This window comes from Balaenoptera musculus, chromosome 3, assembly GCF_009873245.2.
Source record: "Balaenoptera musculus isolate JJ_BM4_2016_0621 chromosome 3, mBalMus1.pri.v3, whole genome shotgun sequence".
Classification (NCBI taxonomy): domain Eukaryota; kingdom Metazoa; phylum Chordata; class Mammalia; order Artiodactyla; family Balaenopteridae; genus Balaenoptera; species Balaenoptera musculus.
In genome coordinates this window covers 121,539,163-121,563,038 of record NC_045787.1, presented here as the reverse complement: position 1 = coordinate 121,563,038, position 23,876 = coordinate 121,539,163, and the positions used below count along the sequence as shown (strand labels likewise).

The 23,876-nt window shown below is 43.1% G+C and overlaps 1 protein-coding gene across 4 annotated transcripts in view; it reads right to left on the bottom strand.

Moving 5' to 3' along the window:
• Positions 1–23,876, bottom strand: part of SH3RF2 (SH3 domain containing ring finger 2) — a 146,759-nt gene that overhangs the window by 27,235 nt on the left and 95,648 nt on the right. For all 4 annotated transcript variants that reach the window (XM_036845498.1, XM_036845500.1, XM_036845499.1 and 1 more), the window contains 2 exons: positions 7,386–7,477; positions 5,904–6,074 (listed from right to left, as the gene is read on the bottom strand). In XM_036845498.1, the coding sequence (XP_036701393.1) occupies positions 5,904–6,074; positions 7,386–7,477 (263 nt within the window). The remainder of the gene's footprint in view (positions 1–5,903; positions 6,075–7,385; positions 7,478–23,876) is intronic.

Here is a 23,876-nt window from a genome sequence, read left to right as displayed (position 1 = left end):
GCTCAAACCCATGTCCCCTGCATTGGCAGGCGGATTCTTAACCACTGCACCACCAGGGAAGCCCCTACCTGTGCTTTAAACAAAGGCCTCAAAGTGTTGGATGCTACAAAATGGACCAGCAACACGAAAGACAGGTTCCAGATTTGTTGCCAGCAGCAGCAGCAGCCCAGACAGAATACAGTTAATGAGGCCCAAGCCAGCCTAATTCCACCAGTCCCTTCCTTGGACACCTGTTTACAGACCAAGGTGCAACTTCATTTTTCTGGCCTAGCATGAGGCCGGATTCCAGAAACTCCTAAATCTCAAGTCCCCCATCCAACACTGAGTCCCTCTATGTCTTTTGGCAAAAAGCTCAGCACTTACACAGCATGTTCTTCTAACATCAAAGCACTTTGCAAACATATATTCATTAATCCCCATGACACCCCAGACCTGCAGATATTATGATCCCTGTTTTCTAGATGGAGAGACGGAAAGATATTCTGGGTTTAAGCGGGAGGTGTGTGTGTTGCCTCTGATTCGCTCCACTGGGCTGCTTTGAACGTGTAGGTCCCTGTGTCCCCTTTTCTACCTGAGATACGAGCCCTTAAGAACTTGCGCAATATTTGAAAGGGACATGACACGCAGCGGCTCTATCCTGCTCAGCCCTGCCAGTGACCTCCTGGTAAGGCAAAAGCTTGGACCATGACAATCTTTATATAGTTCTATGTAGAAAGTTAAAGGCAAGTGAGTGGTGGCCCACGTGTCACTTTTCTCCACCCTTAGGCATCAGGATGGCGTATGTGTCCAGTGAAGGTTGCCAGAAAGAGAAATATTCTGGCTTATTGGGCAGAAGGGCATTCATTGGGAGGACAGGAGGGGGCGGAAAGAGCTTGGAAACAGGATCCAAGGGAGGCTGCCGAGAGCTGGGCAGCAGGGATCTGAGGTGGGAAGCGTCTGATCAGGTGCTGCTCCTTGAGTCCCCGCCATGAATGGCCTTCAACTCTGTCCACATTCTTTCCTCCCTTGTTCCTTCCTTGTTCATGTTTCCAAGTCCCAAGAGGCTGAGCCTGTCCCTCACCTGTGGTGATGAGTTGAGGAGGTTGGGGATGAGGGGAAGGGGGAGAGGGAGGAGGAGGGAGGAGGAGGGAGGAGGAGGAGGGGGAGGAGGAGGGGAGGGGGAGGAGGAGGAGGAGGGGAGGGGGAGGAGGAGGAGGGGAGGGGGAGGGAGGAGGGGGAGGGGGAGGAGGAGGAGGAGGGGAGGGGGAGGAGGAGGAGGGGAGGGTGAGGGAGGAGGAGGAGGAGGGGAGGGGGAGGAGGAGGAGGAGGAGGGGAGGGGGAGGAGGAGGAGGGGAGGGGAGGGAGGAGGGGAGGGGGAGGAGGAGGAGGAGGGGAGGGAGGGGAAGGAGGGGAAGGAGGAGAAGGAGGGGAAGGAGGAGGAGGAGGGGGGGGGGGGAGGAGGGGGTGGAGGAGGAGGAGGGAGGGGGGGAGGAGGAAGGGGGAGGGGGGGGGGGGGGGGGGGGGAGGAGGAGGGAGGGGGAGGGGGGGGAGGAGGAGGAGGGGAGGAGGAGGAGGAGGGAGGGGAGGAGGAGGAGGAGGGAGGGGGAGGAGGAGGAGGAGGGAGGGAGGAGGAGGAGGAGGGAGGAGGAGGAGGAGGAAGGAGGGGAAGGGAGGAGGAGGAGGGGAGGAGGAGGAGGAGGGGGGGGGGAGGGAGGAGGAGGAGGGGAGGGGGAGGAGGAGGAGGAGGGTAGGGGGAGGAGGAGGAGGAGGGTGGGGGATGGAGGAGGAGGAGGAGGGGAGGAGGAGGAGGAGGGGAGGGGGAGGGAGGAGGAGGAGAGGGGGGAGGAGGAGGAGGGGAGGGGGAGGGAGGAGGAGGAGGAGGGGAGGGGGAGGAGGAGGAGGAGGGAGGAGGAGGAGAGAAGAGGAGGAGGAGGGGGAGGGGGAGGAGTTGGTTTCTGCAGCCTCTGAAAAGGGAGGAAACCTTATGCCTCTACCGAGACTGTGCATGGAAGCAGAAACCAAAGGGATGTAGGTGCTGTTATGAAGGGCTTGAATGAAAACGTGACAAGTGTTCTGTACCACCTGAGCCAGGGGATAACTCTGGGATACGGGAACTAGGTCGTGGTGGCAGATACTTAGTTGTGGTTGGCACAGCTGGACAGGCTGGTGTCACCATCGAGCACAGAGGGCTGGAGCTTTACACAGCATAGCAGCCTTTCCTCTCTCAGTAATTAAAAGGCTCCCTTGCTGAATCGTAAATCGAAACCCTGGCATTTTGGTCAACTCTGGTCTCTAATTGATCCCCAAACTCTGGCTGGCTCAGTTCGTTAGGAGATGATGCTAGTAAGAGCAGAGGTTCAAACGCTCAGGGGGCACTTCACACCTTTGAGGTCTGGCTGTCTTATAAAAGGCAGCCCTGTACACCAAGGGGGCTGGTGGCAGTGCAGAGCCATCACTGCAAACAGACAATAAAAACGGGGCAAAACCTCTCACACACACAGAACGTTAGAACAGAAAGGGGCCTTGCGCACGAAGTCCAACCCACTCAGTAGGAAAAACTCAGCTGACAAAGGATGGCATCATTCAGCCCTGAGAAGCGGGAGGAATTAAACCTCCCACAGGGGGAAGGGTTGTTAAGAACAAGGGTGAGCTGCCCCCAGATAGACAAACCGAACATGTCATCTGCGTCCAAGATTTTGGGGATGGGAACTTTCTCTGCACCTGAGAGGCTGTCAAGGAAAACACACACACACAGAAAGCATTGATCTGCTGTCACCTAATAGCCCTCAGGAGATTATACTGTGACAAGGACTTTCCTTTTTGGAAATGCTGACTCCCTAGAAGCAAACACACACACCAGCATAAGTAGCATCTCAGTATATGCACATATTCAGGTTTCTATGAGCTGGGGGTGGGGATGGACTCATGGCAAACTATGGTGGTGCTGAAACTCCATCCACTGCCTAACACGTGGCCATCATGGAGCAGGTGAATCTGGATGCTCATGACTCGCCCAAGAACAGATCTAACTTGGAGAAAAGCCAAGAAGGAGAGAACGGGAAGCTGCAGCCTTGAAGTACACTGGAATGGAGTCCTACATGCATTCTACTTAGGGTGACCTTACGTCCAGGTTTTCCCGGGAGAGTCTCAGTTTACACCTGCTCTCCTGGTAGAGTGTCCCTCTTTTATCTCAAAAGCATCCTAGTTTGGATGATAAGTTATATGGTCACTCTTATTTTAATGTTTTTTTCATGGAATATCCAGGACTTCGGGCTAAGGCCTGATGCATAAGCAAATGCCCCAGTAGTAGAGATGGTCCCTAGAGGGTTCATGGTAAGATCCCATGGAAGACTGTTCATGAGTTAGGGTAGGTCCTTGCTCTTCGTTGTCACTTCTGGACCATCCACCCACTCTTCTCAAGACTTCCCAGCTTGGGTTCACATGATTAGACTCCGCCACCTACCACCCTGCCTTGTTGGAGCCATCATTTCCCCTCTTTCCTTGAGGAATTGAGCTCCTGGATCACTGTCATTCTCTCCACCTCAGTGGATCCTATTGTGGTGATCTCATCTAGTCTTAGGGCTTTAAATACCATCTCAAGGCTGGACCTCATTCTTAAATGCTAGACATGTATACTCAACCACTTACCAATGTCTTTACTAGGAATACTAAGGCATCTGAGACTTAATCTTCTACGAACCAAGCTTTTGCTTCCCCCCAACACCTCAAAACCTGTTTGTTCCTCTTTTGGTTTTCAACTCCATCTCAGTAAAAGGCAACTCTGTCTTCCAGTTACTCAAGGCAAATAAAAAGTGGACTCACCATGAATCCTCTCTTCTTTTACACCCAGTATTTGATTTGTCAGAAAATCCTCTTGTCCCTACCTTCAGAACATACCCAGAATCTAACCACTGCTCCCTCCCTCCACAGCTAGCGCCTTGGTTCATTTCACCATCACCCCCTCCCCCAACCGGATTATTACAATATCTGCTTAACTAGTCTCTCTGCTTCCACCTTTTCCTATCTATAGTTTACTTTCAACCCAGCAACTAGAGGGATTCTGATTACAACGTAAGTTAGATCATGTCATGCTTCTGCTCAAAGCCCTATAATACGGTTAAAGCCAAATTCCTCATTACGACCGAGGAAATTCTGTGTGATCTGAATCCCTGTTACCATTCTGACCTCCTCACCTACTAAACCCCCTCTCACTTCCCTAACCCAGTCCTATTGGCCTTCATGTCAGGCGTGCTCCTCCCTCAGGGCCTTTGTTCTGTACTTGCTGTTCCTTGGGCCTGGAACACACCTCCCTCATTCCTTCATTCTACCTTCTTACTGCTCAGTAAGGCCATCTCTGATCAAGCTATTAACATTGTAATCACCCCCACGCAAATTCTACCCCACTTTCCTGACTCCTATTTTCTTCTTAGATCTTATCATTAGCACACCACATGTATTACTTATATGTCTTGTTTATTGTCTGTCTGTCCCACTAGAATGTAAGCTCCACTGGGCGAGGATATTGTGTCTTTTGTTCACTGGTGTTTCTCCAGTATCTAAAAAGGTGCCTCACATATAGTGCTCAATACATATTTGTTGAATAAATGAATTAAAGCATCAGTTGTAGACATCCTTAGTTTGCCTTTGGAGATTTTGCAATTTTCTAACAAATTCCAAGAACCTTCCGTTTGAAAGGAGTAACTATGATCCTCTATTCCAATTTTCTGGCATGTGAAGAAATGTTTTTGCCTGAATCTGTTGGAACCCACATTTTGCCTGTAGTCTTTCTAGAAAGGGGATCCACCACCTCACCAGCCAGACTGATTGGAAAAATCTGTGGGTTAGAAAGTGCAGTCTTTTATTAAACCAGAACCTTCTAAATTGTATTCACTGGTTCACTGTCTCCTCATGGAACAAATTTACTTCCTCGTCTACACAGTCTGTTATGGTCCCTCTGACCCTTGTCTTCTGCAGCTCAAATAATCCTACTTTCTTTATAGGTTTCTCCAGTGATGTAGTTTCTGTCTCCTCACCATTGCTGCCCTCCACTGGACACACTGCCCCACCTACATGAAAGTCCCCAAAACTGGCCATATATGACTCTAGCTCTGACCCCCGTAGAGTACAATGGGATTATCCCTTTCCTTGGAGTTATGACTCTCTGGTATGTCATAAAGACAGAGTGTATATGTGGTGATGGTCTTGCTGCCTTGTGACAGGCTTTGCCTGGACTTAATGGGGGTGGGGGTAGGAGGAACCATGGATAGTTTTGGGGTCTGTGTGTATTTGTGGTCATATGAGGTGGCTGGACAAACTGTATGCCAGTGAAGTTGATGAATGTGCCAGAGAATGAAAAAGATTGGGAAAAGTTGTTTGGGAAGAAGATCTTCAGGGTAACTAGCATGTGACCTGGGGTGTGGATGGATGGGTAGTGGTCTGAGTCACAAAAACCCTGCCTAATGGCCCAGCATCCTGGGAAGTCTCCCAAGGTGCTCCAAGAGGTCTTCTGATCATTGTGTTTTCCCATTGTGCCATGATTGTGAAGTGTCAGGGCACAGGGTGTGAGGTGCGATTTGGGGGGGATTATATAGTAGAAAACCTGAAATCTAGTTCTTGAGCAGACTGGTTAACTCTGCACATCAATTTCCTCATCTGTAAAATAACATCTACCTTAAGCGAGATTCTTGAGCATAGCCAATGAGTTAAAAGATGCAAAAGTGCTTGTAAAATGGGAAGAGCTATTTAAAAGATAACTATTCTGCTATTTTTTTTTTTAAAGTTAAGTGTTAGGAGGGTACTAGAACAAAAGCTGTTTCTCGGCCCGCACTCTGAAAGGACATTGAGTCCTTCAGAGATTCAACCCACAGATGGCCCCTGGCCTAGGTGACCTGACCCTCTGATGCCTGAGATTGGAGAGGACCCACCTGAAAATGGGGATGACATAGTTGTTGGGGAAGATGCCGACTCGCCCGGTCACCAAGGAGACGCCCCTGAGCCAGCCATCCTGGTACTTCCCCAGGACCCTGATGCCCTCTCCCTTCTGCAGGTCCAGTTCGTCAGGTCCATGGGCTGAGTAGGAGTGCAGGGCTACAAACCTGGGGAGACACAAGGAACTGGTAAAGGAAGCTGGTGAGCGGAGGGCATGGAACCAGTGAAGGGTGAAGCGAGAGGAAAACTCAGAGACCATCTGCCTGGTGTTTAGCGACAACACCTTTTAAGAATTGAAATCTCACTATGTAAGGCAGATGAAAGTGGTGGAGCCTGGCTGAAGGAGCAGTGGAGGGGCCCAGATCCCTGCCCCCTCCTTCTCCCTGCTCCTCCACAGAGTGCCCCACAGCTGCAAATCACTCATTTAGGTCACATCAGCACTTTGACAATGGGGAAACTGGTCTAGAATAGAGAAAGGAGTTGGTGACCAGGAATCAGTGGCAGAGCTGGGTCTCAAACCTGGAAGTGATGGTTCTCTCTGGGATGCTTTTTCATACTGCTTAGAGTATCCCCCAAGACAGTAGTCACAGCCATCAAGGTTCAGGGAACTGAGGGGTCAGCAGAGGAACCTCTCTGATCCACTCCCTCTCCTGAGGGTAGGGACATGTCTGACCCCCAGGAATGGCCCGAGGAGCTAGCTTAATGTAGGCCAGAGGTGGACATGGGAAAATGGGAGGCGGGTGTTAATTTCAGTGTTTGGCACGCAGTGGAATACTGGCTGCATGTTGGCATGGAGGAAGATGGGCTTGAAACATGGTAGAAATGTTCTCGGGTTAGTGCAGTGACTTGCCTCTCTGAAGTCCACACCGGAGTTGGGCAGGTAACATCCAGGTATGAGCCAGGGGGTGAAGACCCTGGGGAATAGTGAGGCTGTGGAAGGAGAATAACTGCCCGACTAAAGGCATTAAAAATAACCCACTTTGGCTTGCCAGGTTCGGGGTTACCAGTGTATGGCCTCAGGCTGGATGTTAGGAAGTCCTTCTAGACTCTGTGGACTGTGGGACACTGAAAGGTTTTATCAAAGGGGCTAGGACAGTGTTCTCATCTGCAAGGTTCCTTTCCCCTCTAAAATGCTATATTTATTTCTTGCTGATTACTAGAGCAACATCTATTGATGACCTAGCATTGTGAATCTAAAGGAAGACAATAGAAATTGCTCAGTACCCAAGCTTCCTGCAATGTTTTGGTATATAATCTTCCAGTCTCTTTCTACTTTTGTAAAATAATGAGCCAGGATGATGTGGTTTGGTAATTCGTGTTTTTCACCATTACTCCCTTTGGAGGTTGTAAAAGAAGGGGAGCTGTTATCTCTCTGGATGTGTTGGTTGGGGACGGGGGACGCTTGATGGCAGAGGGATGGCAAAGATGACCCCTCTGTGCCAGGACCAGGAGTGGAGGGTTGAGCTTTTTTTACTCACATGTTAGCTGAGAGGTGTTGCTGGGAGCCAGGCAGACTGATGATGGCCGTGGAATGTCCTGGGGAGGCAGGTGCAGGGTGATAAGTGCTGACCTACACAGACAGAAAAGCCAGGCAGAACCAGTGAACATCACCAGCCAGGCCCACAGTAGAGCTGCTGCAGCCTGATGCAACCAAAAACCAAGGGCCACGCCCAGCACCGCCCAGCATGTGTCTTCTCTGTGGTTTGGGGCTGTGGGCAGAGCCGAGTGGTGGTAGATTGGTTTATGGTCTGCTGGGGTGGCATGCCAGGGTCGCAATCCAAAAGACTGCTCAGAAAGGGCAGAGGATGAAGACCTGTCTAGTTTACAGTCAACAGGGTACTTCCAGGATCCTCGATCTCTTCCCTGGGCCCCTCCCTACCCATCTCCCACTACACTCACCTCCCTCTATGAAAACCTATTCTCATAAAATGATACAATGGCTGATACTGAGAACTTAACACTCGCCAGGCAGTTTTAAGAGCTTTACAAATATCAGCTAATTTAATCCTTATTAAAGGGACTATTATCATCCCTATTTTTAGATGAGAAACTGAGGGAAAGAAAAGTTACCTAACAAGTATGAAACAAACTTTTAAACCAGGTTGTCTAGGTCCTGAGCCCACACTATCAGTATTAACATACACACAGACACACACAGACACACACACTCAGACTCACACACACACACCAGTTTACCCAGTGACTTAAGGAAGGTAAATCTGCATCCTCTTTACTTTTCCAGGATGAAAGAGGGAGCAATAATGCTAAAAGTATCTGGAAACTGCCTATTATCCTGGCATCTTGCCTGTTGTCTAACGTCTTACCTTGCTCATTTCCTTCTTGGCATATATCACAGGCTGTGATTGTTTCCTTGTTTAGTTACTGACCATCCCCCATCACTAGACTGTAAGTTCCATGAGGGCAGGGACTATATCTTGTTCATCATTGTAATTCTTATGTGCCCAATATGTACTTGTAGCTTAAAGAATGAATAAATGAACAAAAAGATCTTTCTACCCAGTCCACCAAGGACTAATGAAACCTCAACCATCTCCATGCCATCCAGAGTAAATACATTCAATCTGTCTTCAGTTGTCGGCTCATAAGTGATGGTAACTACATATGTGTGCCTTTTTAGGACTATACTTTTGTGGGTATGACTATTATTTGCATATGTGTGTTTGGGCAGTTGCTAATCCATTACCGAGTACATGTATTTCTGGTTCTTTCTACAATTGCGTATGTTTTTTCAGAACCCATGACAATTGTATGTACATGTATGATGGCACTGGTCTATTGTATGTCTGATTATGTTCACACATGTGGGCCTGTGGATTGATAAGCATGTATACTCTGTGTGATTATATGTATGTATGGTTGTAAATGTCTATCTGTAATTCTGTGTGTATGTATGTAAATTCTAGAGGTGTGTGCAAATATGCATGGGTGTAGTTTTGTGTGTGTGCCAATGACTGTGTAAATGTATGTATGGCTGCGTATGTATGTGTGACATTTCAATCCAGGTATAGGATCAGAAAACTATTCCAGTCAGATAGTAACAAGTGTTGGCAAGAATGTGGAGAAATCAAAACCCTCATACAGTGTTGGTGGAAACGTAAAATGGTTCAGGCCCTTTGGAAAATAGTTTTGCAGTTCCTCAAATGACTAAACATAGAATTACCATATGACCCAGTAAGTCCAATACCCAAGAGAGATGAAAACATATGTCCACACTAAAGCTTGTGTATGAATTTTACAGCAGCATTATTTATAATAGACAAAAGGTGGAAATAACCCAAATGTCCATTGACTAATGAATGAATAAACAAAATGTGGTATATCCATACAATGGAATATTATTCAACCATAAAAGAAATGAAGTATTGATATATGCCAGAACATGGATAAGCCTTGAAAACATTGTGCTAATTGAAAGGAGTCAGACACAAAAAACATTACATAATTCCATTTATATGAAATGACCAGAATAGGCAAATCTATATAGAAGGTAGATTAGTAGTTTCCAGGGGCTGGGGATATAGGGGGGATATAGGAATAATAGTTAATGGTACAGGGTTTCTTTTTGAGGTGATGACATATTGTAAAATTGTGGTGATAATGATTGTACATATCTGTGAATATATTAAAAACCACTGACTTGTACACCTTTAATGGCTTAAATGTATGGTATGTGAAATATGCTTTAATAAGCTTTGAAAAAAGATGCCAAAAAGCATATGATCATCTCAATAGATGTAGTAAAAGCATTTGATAAAATTCAACATCCATTTATGATAAAAACTCTCCAGAAAGCAGGCAAAGAGGGAACATACCTCAACATAGTAAGGGCCATATATGGCAAACCCACAGCTAACATCATACTCAATGATGAAAATTTGAAAGCATTTCCTCTAAGATCAGGAACAAGACAAGGATGTCCACTTTCACCACTGATATTCAACATAATTTTGGAAGTCCTAGCCATGGCAATCAGAGAAGAAAAAGAAATAAAAGGAATCCAAATTGGAAAGGAAGAAGTAAAACTGTTCGTTTGCAGATGACATGATACTATGAGTAGAAAATCCTAAAGACACCACCAGAAAAACTACTAGAGCTCATCAATGAATTTGGTAAAGTTGCAGGATATGAAATTAATATGCAGAAATCTGTTGCATCTCTATACACTAACAATGAAAGATCAGAAAGAGAAATTAAGGAAACAATCCCATTTACCACAGCATCAAAAAGAATAAAATATCTAGGAATAAACCTACCTAAGGAGGCAAAAGACCTGTACTCTGAAAACTATGACGCTGATGAAAGAAATCAAAGATGACACAAATAGATGGAAAGATATACTGTGTTCTTGGATTAGAAGAATCAATATTGTTAAAATGACCATACCACCCAAGGCAATCTACAGCTTCATTGCAATCCCTATCAAAATACCAATGGCATTTTTCACAGAAATAGAACAAATAATTTAAAAATGTGTATGGAAACACAAAAGACCCCGAATAGCCAAAACAATCTTGAGAAAGAAGAACAGAGCTGAAGGAATGACACTCCTTGACTTCAGACTATACTACAAACCTATAGTCATCAAAACAGTATTGTACTGGCACAAAAACAGACACATAGATCAATGGAACAGGATAGAGAGCCCAGAAATAAACCCACACACTTACGTTCACTTAATCTATGAGAAAGGAGACAAGACTATGCAATGGAGAAAAGACAGTCTCTCTTCAATAAGTGATGTTGGGAAAACTGGACAGCTACATATAAAGAAATTAGAACATTCTCTAATACTATGTAGAAAAATAAACACTAAATGGATTAAAGACCTAAATGTAAGACTGGATACTATAAAACTCCTAGAGGAAGACATAGGCAGAACACTCTTTGACATAAATTGTAACAATATTTTTTTGGATCTGTCTCCTAAAGTAAAGGAGATAAAAGCAAAAATAAACAAATGGGACCTAATTAACTTAAAAGCTTTTGCACAGCAAATGTAGCCATTGACAAAATGAAAAGACAACCTACTGAATGAGAGAAGATATTTGCAAATGATATGATCAATAAAGGATTACTATCCAACATATGTAACAGTTCATACAACTCAACATCAAAAAAACAAACAACTGATTAAAAATGGGCAGAAGGTCTAAATAGATATGTTTCCAAAGAGGAAATGCAGATGGCCAACAGGCACATGAAAAGATGCTCAACGTTGCTAATCATTAGGGAAATGCAAAACAAAACCACAATGAGATATCACCTCACACCTGTGAGAATGGCTATCATCAAAAAGAACACAAATAACAAATGTTGGTGAGGATGTGGAAAAAAGTAAACCTCTGTACACTGTTGGTGGGAGCAACTATGGTGCAGCCACTGAGGAAAACAGTATGGAGGTTTATCAAAAAAATAAAAATAAAACTAACATATGACCCAGCAATTAAACTCCTGGGTATATGTCCAAAACAAACAAACAAACAAACAAAAAGACAACAAAAAAAAACTAATTTGAAAAGATACATGCACTCCTGACCTAGAGGAACTTGACCAACAAGTAGAAGATGACGAGAGAGCCTGAACCAAGATGGCAGAGTAGAAGGACGTGCTCTCACTCCCTCTTGTGAGAACACATGAATCACAGCTAACTGTTGAACAATTGTTGACAGTAAGACACTGGAACTCACCAAAAAGGATACCCCACATCCAAAGACAAAGGAGAAGCCACAATGAGATGGTAGGAGGGGCGCAATCACAATAAAATCAGATCCCATAACTGCTGGGTGGGTGACTCACAAACTGGAGAACACTTATGCCACAGAAGTCCACCCACTGGAGTGAAGGTTCTGAGCCCCACGTCAGGCTTCCGAACCTGGGGGTCCGGCAACGGGAGGAGGAAATCCTAGAGAATCAGACTTTGAAGCCTAGTGGGATTTGATTGCAGGACTTGACAGGACTGGGGGAAACAGAGACTCCACTCTTGGTGGGCACACACGAAGTAGTGTGTGCATTGGGACCCAGAGGAAGGAGCAGTGACCCCAGGGGAGACTGAACCAGACCTACCTGCTACTGCTGGAGGGTCTCCTGCAGAGGTGGTGGGTGGCTGTGGCTCACCGTGAGGACAAGGACACTAGCAGCAGAAGTTCTGGGAAGTACTCCTTGGTGTGAGCCCTCCCAGAGTCCACCATTAGCCCCACCAATGAGCCTGCAGATTCCAGTGTTGGGTCACCTCAGGCCAAACAACCAGCAGGGAGGGAACCCAGCCCCACCCATCAGCAGTCAAGTGGATTAAAGTTTTACTGAGCTCTGCCCACCAGAGCAACAACCAGCTCTACCCACCACCAGTCCCTCCCATCAGGAAACTTGCACAAGCCTCTTAGGTAGCCTCATCCACCAGAGGGCAGACAGCAGAAGCAAGAAGAACTACAATCCTGCAGCCAGTGGAACAAAAACCACATTCACAGAAAGATAGACAAGATGAAAAGGCAGAGGGCTATGTACCAGATGAAGGAACAAGATAAAACCCCAGGAAAACAACTAAATGAAGTGGAGATAGGCAACCTTCCAGAAAGAGAATTCAGAATAATGATAGTGAAGATGATCCAGGACCTCAGAAAAAGAATGGAGGCAAAGATCGAGAAGATGCAAGAAATGTTTAAGAAAGACCTAGAAGAATTAAAGAACAAACAAACAGAGATGAACAATACAATAACTGAAATGAAAAATACACTAGAAGGAATCAGTAGCAGAATAACTGAAGCAGAAGAATGGATAAGTGACCTGGAAGACAGAATGGTGGAATTCACTGCTACAGTACAGACTAAAGAAAAAAGAATGAAAAGAAATGAAGACAGCCTAAGAGACCTCTGGGACAACATTAAACACAACAACATTCGCATTATGGGGGTCCCAGAAGGAGAAGAGAGAGAGAAAGGACCACAGAAAATATTTGAGTAGATTATAGTCAAAAACTTCCCTAACATGGGAAAGGAAATAGCCACCCAAGTCTAGGAAGCGCCGAGAGTCCCATACAGGATAAACCCAAGGAGAAACATGCCAAGACACATAGTAATCAAATTGGCAAAAATTAAAGACAAAGAAAAATTATTGAAAGCACCAAGGGAAAAACAACAAATAACATACAAGGGAACTCCCATAAGGTTAACAGCTGATTTCTCAGCAGAAACTCTGCAAGCCAGAAGGGAGTGGCATGATATACTTAAAGTGATGAAAGGGAAGAACCTACAACCAAGATTACTCTACCTGGCAAGGATCTCATTAAGACTCGATGGAGAAATCAAAATCTTTACAGACAAGCAAAAGCTAAGAGAATTCAGCACCACCAAACCAGCTCTACAACAAATGCTAAAGGAACTTCTCTAAGTAGGAAACACAAGAGAAGAAAAGGACCTACAAAAACAAACCCAAAACAATTAAGAAAATGGTCATAGGAACATACATATCGATAATTACCTTAAATGTGAATGGATTAACTGCTCCAACCAAAAGACACAGGCTTGCTGAATGGATATAAAAACAAGACCCATATATATGCTGTCTACAAGAGACCCACTTCAAACCTAGGGACACATATAGACTGAAAGTGAGGGGATGGAAAAAGATATTCCATGCAAATGGAAATCAAAAGAAAGCTGGAGTAGCAATACTCATATCAGATAAAATAGACTTTAAAATAAAGAATGTTACAAGAGACAAGGAAGGACACTACATAATGATCAAGGGATCAATCCAAGGAGAAGATATAACAATTATAAATATATATGCACCCAACATAGGCGCACCTCAATACATAAGGCAACTGCTAACAGCTCTAAAAGAGGAAATTGACAGTAACTCAATAATAGTGGGGGACTTTAACACCTCACTTACACCAATGGACAGATCATCCAAAATGAAAGTAAATAAGGAAGGAGAAGCTTTAAAAGACACAATAGACCAGATAGATTTAATCGATATTTATAGGACATTCCATCCAAAAACAGCAGATTACACTTTCATCTCAAGTGAGCACAGAACATCCTCCAGGATAGATCACATCTTGGGTCACAAATCAAGCCTCAGTAAATTTAAGAAAATTGAAATCATATCAAGCATCTTTTCTGACCACAATGCCATGAGATTAGAAATGAATTACAGGGAAAAAAACGTAAAAAACACAAACACATGGAGGCTAAACAATACGTTACTAAATAACCAAGAGATCACTGAAGAAATCAAAGACGAAATCAAAAAGTACCTAGAGACAAATGACAATGAAAACACGACGATCCAAAACCTATGGGATGCAGCAAAAGCAATTCTAAGAGGGAAGTTTATAGCTGTACAAGCCTACCTCAAGAAACAAGGAAAATCTCAAATAAACAATCTAACCTTACTCCTAAAGGAACTAGAGAAAGGAGAACAAACAAAACCCAAAGTTAGCAGAAGGAAAGAAATCATAAAGATCAGAGCAGAAATAAATGAAATAGGAACAAAGAAAACAATAGCAAAGATCAGTAAAACTAAAAGCTGGTTCTTTGAGGAGATAAGCAAAATTGATAAACCATTAGCCAGACTCATCAAGAAAAAGAGGGAGAGGACTCAAATCAATAAAATTAAATATGAAAAAGGAGAAGTTACAACAGACACCGCAGAAATACAAAGCATCCTAAGAGACTACTACAAGCAACTCTATGCCAATAAAATGGACAACCTGGAAGAAATGGACAAATTCCTAGAAAGGTATAACCTTCCAAGACTGAACCAGGAAGAAATAGAAAATATGAACAGACCAATCACAAGTAATGAAATTGAAACTGTGATTAAAAATCTTCCAACAAACAAACAGAAGTCCAGGACCAGATGGCTTCACAGGTGAATTCTATCAAACATTTAGAGAAGAGCTAACACCCATCCTTCTCAAACTCTTTCAAAAAATTGCAGAGGAAGGAACACTCCCAAACTCATTCTATGAGGCCACTATCACCCTGATACCAAAACCAGATAAAGATACTACAAAAAAAGAAAATTACAGACCAATATCACTGATGAATATAGACGGAAAAATCCTCAACAAAATACAAGCAAACAGAATCCAACAACACATGAAAAGAATCATACACAATGATCAAGTGGGATTTATCCCAGGGATGCAAGGATTCTTCAATATAGGCAAATCAATCAATGTGATACACCATATTAACAAATTGAAGAAGAAAAACCATATGATCAGCTCAGTAGATGCAGAAAATGCTTTTGACAAAATTCAACACCCATTTATGATAAAAACTCTCCAGACTGGGCCCGTGTGCCACAACTGCTGAGCCCGTGTGCCACAACTACTGAAGTCCGCACACCTGGAGCCCATGCTCCATGGCGGGAGAGGCCACCACAGTCGGAGGCCTGCGCACCGCAATGAAGGGTGGCCCCTGCTCGCTGCAGTTGGAGGGAGCCCGCGCGCAGCAGCAAAGACCCAATACAGCCAAAAAAATATATAAATAAATATTTTAAAAAATGGTTTAAAAAAAAAAAAACTCTCCAGAAAGTGGGCATAGAGGGAACCTACCTCAACATAATAAAGGCCATATATGACAAACCCACAGCAAACATCATTCTCAATGGTGAAAAACTGAAAGCATTTCCTCTAAGATCAGGAACAAGACAAGGATGTCCACTCTCACCACTAGTATTCAACATAGGTTTGGAAGTTCTAGCCATGGCAATCAGAGAAGAAAAAGAAATAAAAGGAATACATTGGAAAAGAAGAAGTAAAACTGTCACTGTTTGCAGATGAAATGATACTATACACAGAGAATCCTAAAGATGCCACCAGAAAACTACTAGAGCTAATCAATGAATTTGGTAAAGTTGCAGGGTACAAAATTAATGCACAGAAATCTCTTGCATTCCTATAAACTAATGATGAAAAATCTGAAAGAGAAATTAAGGAAACACTCCCATTTACCACTGCAACAAAAAGAATAAAATACCTAGGGAGACAAAAGACCTGTATGCAGAAAACTATAAGACACTGATGAAAGAAATTAAAGATGATGCCAACAGATGGAGAGATATACCATGTTCTTGGATTGGAAGAATCAATATTGTGAAAATGACTATACTACCCAAAACAATCTACAGATTCAATGCCATCCCTATCAAATTACCAATGGCATTTTTTACAGAACTAGAACAAAAAAATCTTAAAATTTGTATGGAGGCACAAAAGACCCCAAATAGTCAAAGCAGTCTTGAGGGAAAAAAGTGGAGCTGGAGGAATCAGACTCCCTGACTTCACACTATACTACAAAGCTACAGTAATTAAGACAATATGGTACTGGCACAAAAACAGAAATATAGATCAATGGAACAAGATAGAAAGCCCAGAGATAAACCCACGCACCTATGGTCAGCTAATCTATGACAAAGGAGGCAAGGATATATAATGGAGAAAAGACAGTCTCTTCAATAGGTGGTGCTGGGAAAACTGGACAGCTACATGTAAAAGAATGAAATTAGAACACTCCCTAACAGTATACACAAAAATAAACTCAAAATGGATTCGAGACCTAAACGTAAGGCTGGACACTATAGAACTCTTAGAGGAAAACATAGGAAGAACACTCTTTTACATAAATCACAGCAAGATCTTTTTTGATCCTCCTCCTAGAGTAATGGAAATAAAAACAAAAATAAAGAAATGGGACCTAATGAAACTTCAAAGCTTTTGCACAGCAAAGGAAACCATAAACAAGGCAAAAAGACAACCCTCAGAATGGGAGAAAATATTTGCAAATGAATCAATGGACAAAGGATTAATCTCCAAAGTATATAAACAGCTCATGCAGCTCAGTATTAAAAAAAACAGCCCAATCCAAAAATGGGCAGAAAACCTAAATAGACATTTCTCCAAAGAAGACATACAGATGGCCAAGAAGCACATGAAAAGCTGCTCAACATCACTAATGATTAGAGAAATGCAGATCAAAACTACAATGAGGTATCACCTCACACCAGTTAGAATGGGCATCATCAGAAAATCTACAGACAACAAATGCTGGAGAGGGTGTGGAGAAAAGGGAACCCTCTTGCACTGTTGGTGGGAATGTAAATTGATACAGCCACTATGGAGAACAGTGTGGAGGTTCCTTAAAAAACTAAAAATAGAACTACCATACGACCCAGCAATCCCACTACTGGGCATATACCCTGAGGAAACCATAATTCAAAAAGACACATGCACCCCAATGTTCACTGCAGCACTATTTACAATAGCCAGGACATGGAAGCAACCTAAATGCCCATCAACAGACGAATGGATAAAGAAGATGTGGTATATATATATATATATATATACAATGGAATATTACTCAGCCATAAAAAGGAAAGAAATTGGGTCATTTGTAGAGACATGGATGGATCTAGAGACTGTCATACAGAGTGAAGTAAGTCAGAAAGAGAAAAACAAATACTGTATGCTAACACATATATATGGAATATAAAAAAAGAAACAAAAAGTCATGAAGAACCTAGGGGCAAGATGGGAATAAAGACGTAGACCTAGTAGAGAATGTACTTGAGGACATGGGGAGGGGGAAGGGTAAGCTTGGACAAAGTGAGAGAGTGGCATGGACATATATACACTACCAAATATAAAACCGATAGCTAGTGGGAAGCAACTGCATGGCACAGGGAGATCAGCTCGTTGCTCTGTGACCACCTAGAGGGGTGGGATAGGGAGGGTGGGAGGGAGACACAAGAGGTAGGAGATATGGGGATATATGTATATGTACAGCTGATTCACTTTGTTATAAAGCAGAAACTAACACACCATTGTAAAGCAATTATACTCCAATAAAAATGTTTTAAAAAATAAATAAAATAAAATAAAATTTAAAAAAAAGAAAAGAGGTTTAAGAGCCACAGTCAGCGATTGCAATGTGTGGGCACTGGGCACTGGAGTTAATGCAACGAACAAGACACATAGAGCTCCTTCCTCAGGTGGACCTCACCATGTATACCAGGGAAGACGCTTAAACCCATAGTTATGTAAACATGGTGCATGTTGGCGCCGCCGAGGGGTGGGGCTCAAGGTGCTCTGGGCGCTGCTGGGAGACGCTCGCCTTGATCTCCAAGAGGTATTTCACTCACAGCCTACAATTCCAACACTAACTTGGGATACACAGACCTCACTGTCATCAACTCCCATTTTTACAGATGCAGTAGCCAAGATAGAAAGATTACATGATGTTCAGGAGATGGCCAGCAAGTGATAGGTTAAGTTGACACCAGGAGCAAGGACCCTGGCCTGGAGCCCTTTCTGTGAGTCACCAAGGTTAGCACTTAACTCCATGTGGCTAGAGAGCTCATGTATGTGAGGCATGTTTGTGCATCCCAGGAAAAAGCCGTCTAGCCAAATTCAGCATTCTGTTTTTATGTTCACAGGTATGTCATGTTCATGACGACCCGCATCCCTGGCCAGTGTCCCCTGTAATATACAGTAGATCTGGAGGGAGGTTGAATATGAAGTTCTTTTTGTTTTGTTGTTTATCTTCCTCCTTCCCTGGCCAAAGCGACGTCCCAACAGAGTCAGAGCTCCTTTTGCCAGACTGCTTTCCTTCCTTCTCTAAGCCTGTCTCAGAACCAGTCCGGCCTACAAAGCCTCCCTGTTCTGGATGAGCAGGGAGGCACCGTCCAGTGCTTTGATTTGCCCTGAGAGTAAAAGCGTTGTCTGAAAAAGAAAACTCGATCATGAGCTGGCAGCAGGTCCCTTTAGGTCCACCTCGGAAAAAATGTCTTCTCAAGTACACAGTGAGGTCAGCAGGGGTAATATTATATAATGCTGTGAAGCTGACTACATCTCCATTTTCTAGGTAGTCATCGAAGCTTTGAATACGCTCTGTGATCTAGCCCCTGCCCTGCTCTCCAGCCTCACCTTCCTCCCCTCTCCCTCCCCGCTTCACTTCCTTCAGCCGTGGGGTCTTTTCTCAGCTCCTTGAGCAGGTCACACTGCTTCTGTCACCCCTGCCCTTTCCATGCCCCCACCCCCATCTCCACTCTGTTATTTTCCCTTGTTATTGACATTTTAAATTATAAATACAGTAGGCATAGAAATAAGTGTATATAATTTTTTGTTATTTAAAGAAGAATAACAAAACTAACACCTGCATACATAGCACCCAACTCAAGAAACAGAATAAAAATAGGAATTGAATACTGTACTTAGAGGCCCTCTGCATATTCCTCTCTAATCAGATCTCTTCCCTCCTCCCAGAGCTAACTACAATGCTGAAATTTAATTGATTGTTCCATTGATTTTCTATGTAATTTTTAACAACGTTGGTATACATCCCTAAACCATACGTAGTTGAGGTCTGCCTGTTTCTGAGCACAGTGTGAATGGATTCACATTGCATGTGTTCTGTGACTTGCATCTTCCGCTTAACACTAAGTTGTCGTGGTTGGTTTTCACTGCTGTCCTGTATTTCATTGTATGCATCTACCACCATTTAACCGTCCTATCATTTATGTGTCATTTGGGTGATTGTCAGTTTGGGGCTGTCCTGAAGGATGTTGCTATGAACATTCTTGTATATGTTCCCCGTGCACATGTACAAGAGTTCCCCCAGGATCTACACCTACGAGTAGAATTGATGGGCCGTAGGGTAGGAGCCTGCTCAGTTTTATTAGGCAATAACAAACTGGTTCCCAGTGTGGCTGTAACAATTTACACTTCCGCCAGCAGTGAATGACAATTCCTGTTACCCCACTGTCTCGCCGGCGTGTGTTAATGCTGAGCTTTTTAATACCTGTTTGTGGTGGGTGTGAAATGATATCTCATTGTGGTTTCAAATTAATTTCTCCGAGTACTAATGAGCTGGGGTTTCTTTTCAAATGTTTATGGACCATTCTTGTTTCTTATGTGAAATGCCTGTTCATTTCGTTTGTCTGCTTTTCCACCCCTCTCTTGGGTTATTTTCTTATTAAGTTATGGAGTTCTAATATTTTGGATATGAATTTTTTGTAGCTTGTAGTTTTACTCTGTGGTGTCTTCTGAAGAACTGAAGTTCTTATTTTTAATAGAGTCAAATTTACAATATATTCCCTTATGGCTTATACTTTTGAAGAATCTTGAATACTATTTTTTTTTTATCCCAAGGTCATAAAGATATACTTCTATGTTGTGTTCTAAAAGTTTTATAGTTTTGTCTTTCCCATTTAAGTCTTTAATCCACCTGGAATTGATTTTTTGACAAGGGAGGAATCCAATTTCATCTGTTTCCACATGGATACCCAATTAGCCCAGCACCATGGTTCATCCTTCCCTTCATCCTTCCCTTCTGATCTGCAAAGCCTGCTCTGTCATAAATCAAGTCTCCATGTTGTCTGTTTCTAGGTTCTCCAGTATGTTCCATGGTTTAATAGAATCCCTGTGCTAAATTCGTGCCATCAATTATTATAGCTTTAAAATAAAATTTGATATCTGATAGTGTAGGTCCCACTCTTCACCCCAACCAAATTCCATCTTCTTTTTTAGAAGCATCTTGGCTATTGGCTTTTTGTCCTTCCATTTGAATTTTAGAATCACCTTTTGAGTTCCACACAAAGAACCCACTGGGATTTTAATTTATAAATAAAAATGGGGAGACAGTGAGTCTTTCTATCCAAGAGCATGGCATAATTCTTCATTTATTTTAGGTCTTCTTTTTAATTTTATTAAAGTATAGCTGATTTACAATATTGTGTTAGTTTCTGCTGTACAGCAAAGTTATTCAGTTATACATACTACATTCGTTTTCATATTCTTTTCCATTATGTTTATCACAGGATATTGAATGTAGTTCCCTGTGCTATACACTAGGATCTTGTTGCTTATCTATTCTATATATAATAGTTTGCATCTGCTAACCCCAAACTCCCAATCCTTCTCTCCTCCACCATTTTAGGTCTTCTTTAATGTCTTTCAGTAAAGTCTGATACATTTTCTCCATAAAGGGCTTGCATAGCTTTTGTTGGATTTAAAAAATTGAGTTGCTGTTGTAAATGGTATATTTAAAAAAAATTATTTTTCTATTTTCTTTTTATTTATTTTTAATAATTCTATTTTATTTTATTTGGCCATGCCATGCAGCTTGTGGGATCTTAGTTCCCCCACCAGGGATTGAACTGCCCTCGGCAGTGTAAGCACCACCTAACCACTCGTCTGCCAGGGAATTCTCTGTTTTCTTTTTAGAGTACAGAAGTGCAGTTAACTTTCTTGTATTGATTTGTGTGCAGTAACCTTGCTAAGTTCTTATTTATTCCTAATACATTTTTCTGGATTCTTTTGAGTTCTCTATATAGACAACAGTATCATCTACAAATAATGACAACTATGTTTCTTCCTTTCAGATACTTAACCTTTTACTTCTTTTTCCTATCTTCCTGTTCTGGCCAGGTACTCTGGGAGGGACAGTGTTGAGTAGTGATGTGGACCACCACACTGTCAGTTCAAGTTCTTAGCTTCTCCAGGGTCCCATGGCATTACTCAAGAAGAACTGCATGGGGACAGTCACTGATTTGGTGGATTTCTATAAATCCTTGAAACACTATGCAGCCATAGCTAAGAGAATGGACTTTGGGGGCCGTCTGAATTGAGTTTGAAATTTGGCACCGTAACCAACTGTGTGAAGCTCAGACATAATTCCTCTGAGCCTTAGTTTCCTCATCTATAAAAGGGGGCAATAACAGTAGCTATCCCTTAGAATTCTTGTGAGAATTCAACAGAACATATACGCAAAGTACTTTGCACAACATCTGGCTCATATGAAATACCCCCTAAATTGTAACATTGTTACTATTACAAGAGGGGAGACATACAAAGCAGATGTGTGAGAAGAAGCAGAAGAAGATAGGACTTTCTCAATGAGATCGGATTAAAAAAAATTTTTTTTTTTAATTTTTAATTGGAGTATAGTTGCTTCACACGAGATTGGATTTTAAGGAGGAAATTATTCATTCTCTGGGACACAAGGGCCTCAGTAGTCCAGATTCCCTTTGAGAAAGACTGAGTGACGGGCAACTAGCCCTGCGTGTGGGACGTGTATTCAGGAGTCCTTTCCTGACACTGGACTGGGCTTTTCTCATGTACCCTGAGGCTTCCAGTGAAGGATGGGGTCTGGCACCTCTCTGTAGCTGTGCTCTGCACTGGCTTCTTGGGAAAATGCAGAAAAAACGCCACACCTCAAACCAGAAAGGCAAAATCCCCTTTAAGCTGGGTCCTCTGGTTGGGCAAAAAGTATCCCCAGCCCTGCCACTCCCCCTTCCATTTTCAAGCTCATGTTCTCCTAAGCCTAACAGCCTGCTGCCGGCAAGGTGGGATTTTGTACCAAAGCAGAATCTGATGGGTTGAGTGCTATTAGTGCTTTTTGAAATGCCATGGTATACCAAAACCTTAATTATAACCCTTGCCCTCCTAGTCATAACGGTCCATTTGAAGAAGTAACTGCTTGGCAATAATTATAATTAAATCCTCTCACTGGGCTTCATTAGGGGCCATAAAAATCTAAACAAGCAAAGTTCCTCTTAGATCTGCTGTGGGTCCTCTCATGGCATTTATTCCCAGGAGATGCTTGTCATTCATCTACGGAGTACCGAGTATTGTGCTAGGTCCTGGGGATCGATGACGAAGGCCACTGCTCACCAGGATAGCGCAGACTGTGCGAGAACTCTTCTGCCTCAAACCTGACAGAACCTGGGTCCTGCCTGCACATCTTCCAGACACAAGCAACCCAAACAGGAGTCATTTCTGAACATCTAGAAATTCACATGCTGTACTGGTCTCTGATACAGACTCCATGACTTAGAAAGTGGCTTTTTATGGCAGAGAGAGTGGGGCTGACAGTTATTTCCTGAACTAAGGAAAATGGACCCACAGGGAGAGCTGGATGGGGAAAGCAGCAAACCAAAACCAGTCAAGAGACAATATGGCATAATTGCTAAAAACGTGGGTTCTGAATTCAGATTTTCCTAGGTATGGCTCCCTGCTTTATTACTCTTTTACCAGATGACCCTGGCGAAGTTAACCTGGTCCTAAATTAACCTACCTGGTCCTAAATTCCTTCTTCTGTTTTAGGTGAGGTTTAATAGGTTTTTCTCTAAGGACTATCAATCTTTATAGGCCTGTGGCTTTTACTTTGAGGGAGGTAGCTGGAGAAGCAAACTGAAGCAGGGCTTAAAGGAAAGTTAGAAAAAAAAAATTCCCTTCTAAAAAAATTAGTGAAGGGAATTCTCTGCTGGTCCAGTGGCTAGGACTTGGTGTTTTCACTGCTGAGGGCTCAGGTTCAATCCCTGGTCAAGGAACTAAGATCCCACAAGCCACGTGGCACGGCCAGAAAAAGAATTTAGTGAGCCCAGAAATCATGTGACAGTGTCAAGTTCACTTGGTATCTTCAGAAAGTTAATTTCTTGCCACTTATTTGTTGTCTCATTATTTAAAAAATTTCTCGAAGGATATCACTGCAACCCCAACAGACATTTTTAAAAAGAGAAAAAGGATAACACCCCTCCACATTGTCGGAGCAGTGGTCTCTGCACCTTTTGAGTAATAAGTCCCCTTAATAAATGAAGGATCTACAATCTCACAGACCTAGGATGTGGAGCCGTCATGGTACCCTGGAACACTGCCTGATGTATTTTTGTTGCCAAGTCTGCCTTCCTCTTCTGGATCATTGTTATAGGGGACCCTTGGGAGACCTCTGATGTGGTTGTCACCTAACAGTTTTTCCTTCCCACGGGGTTGATAGGATGTGGTCATAAAGTCCACCAAGATCTGGGGGTCCTTTCTTGAGACAAGCTCAGGGATCTACAGTGAGTGAAAAGACATGTAATATTTCCAGAGCAAGGACTTACAGCCCCTTTCTGGATAGTGTGCTTGCAGGCTTTATAAGATTCTGCAGAAATCAGAAGCT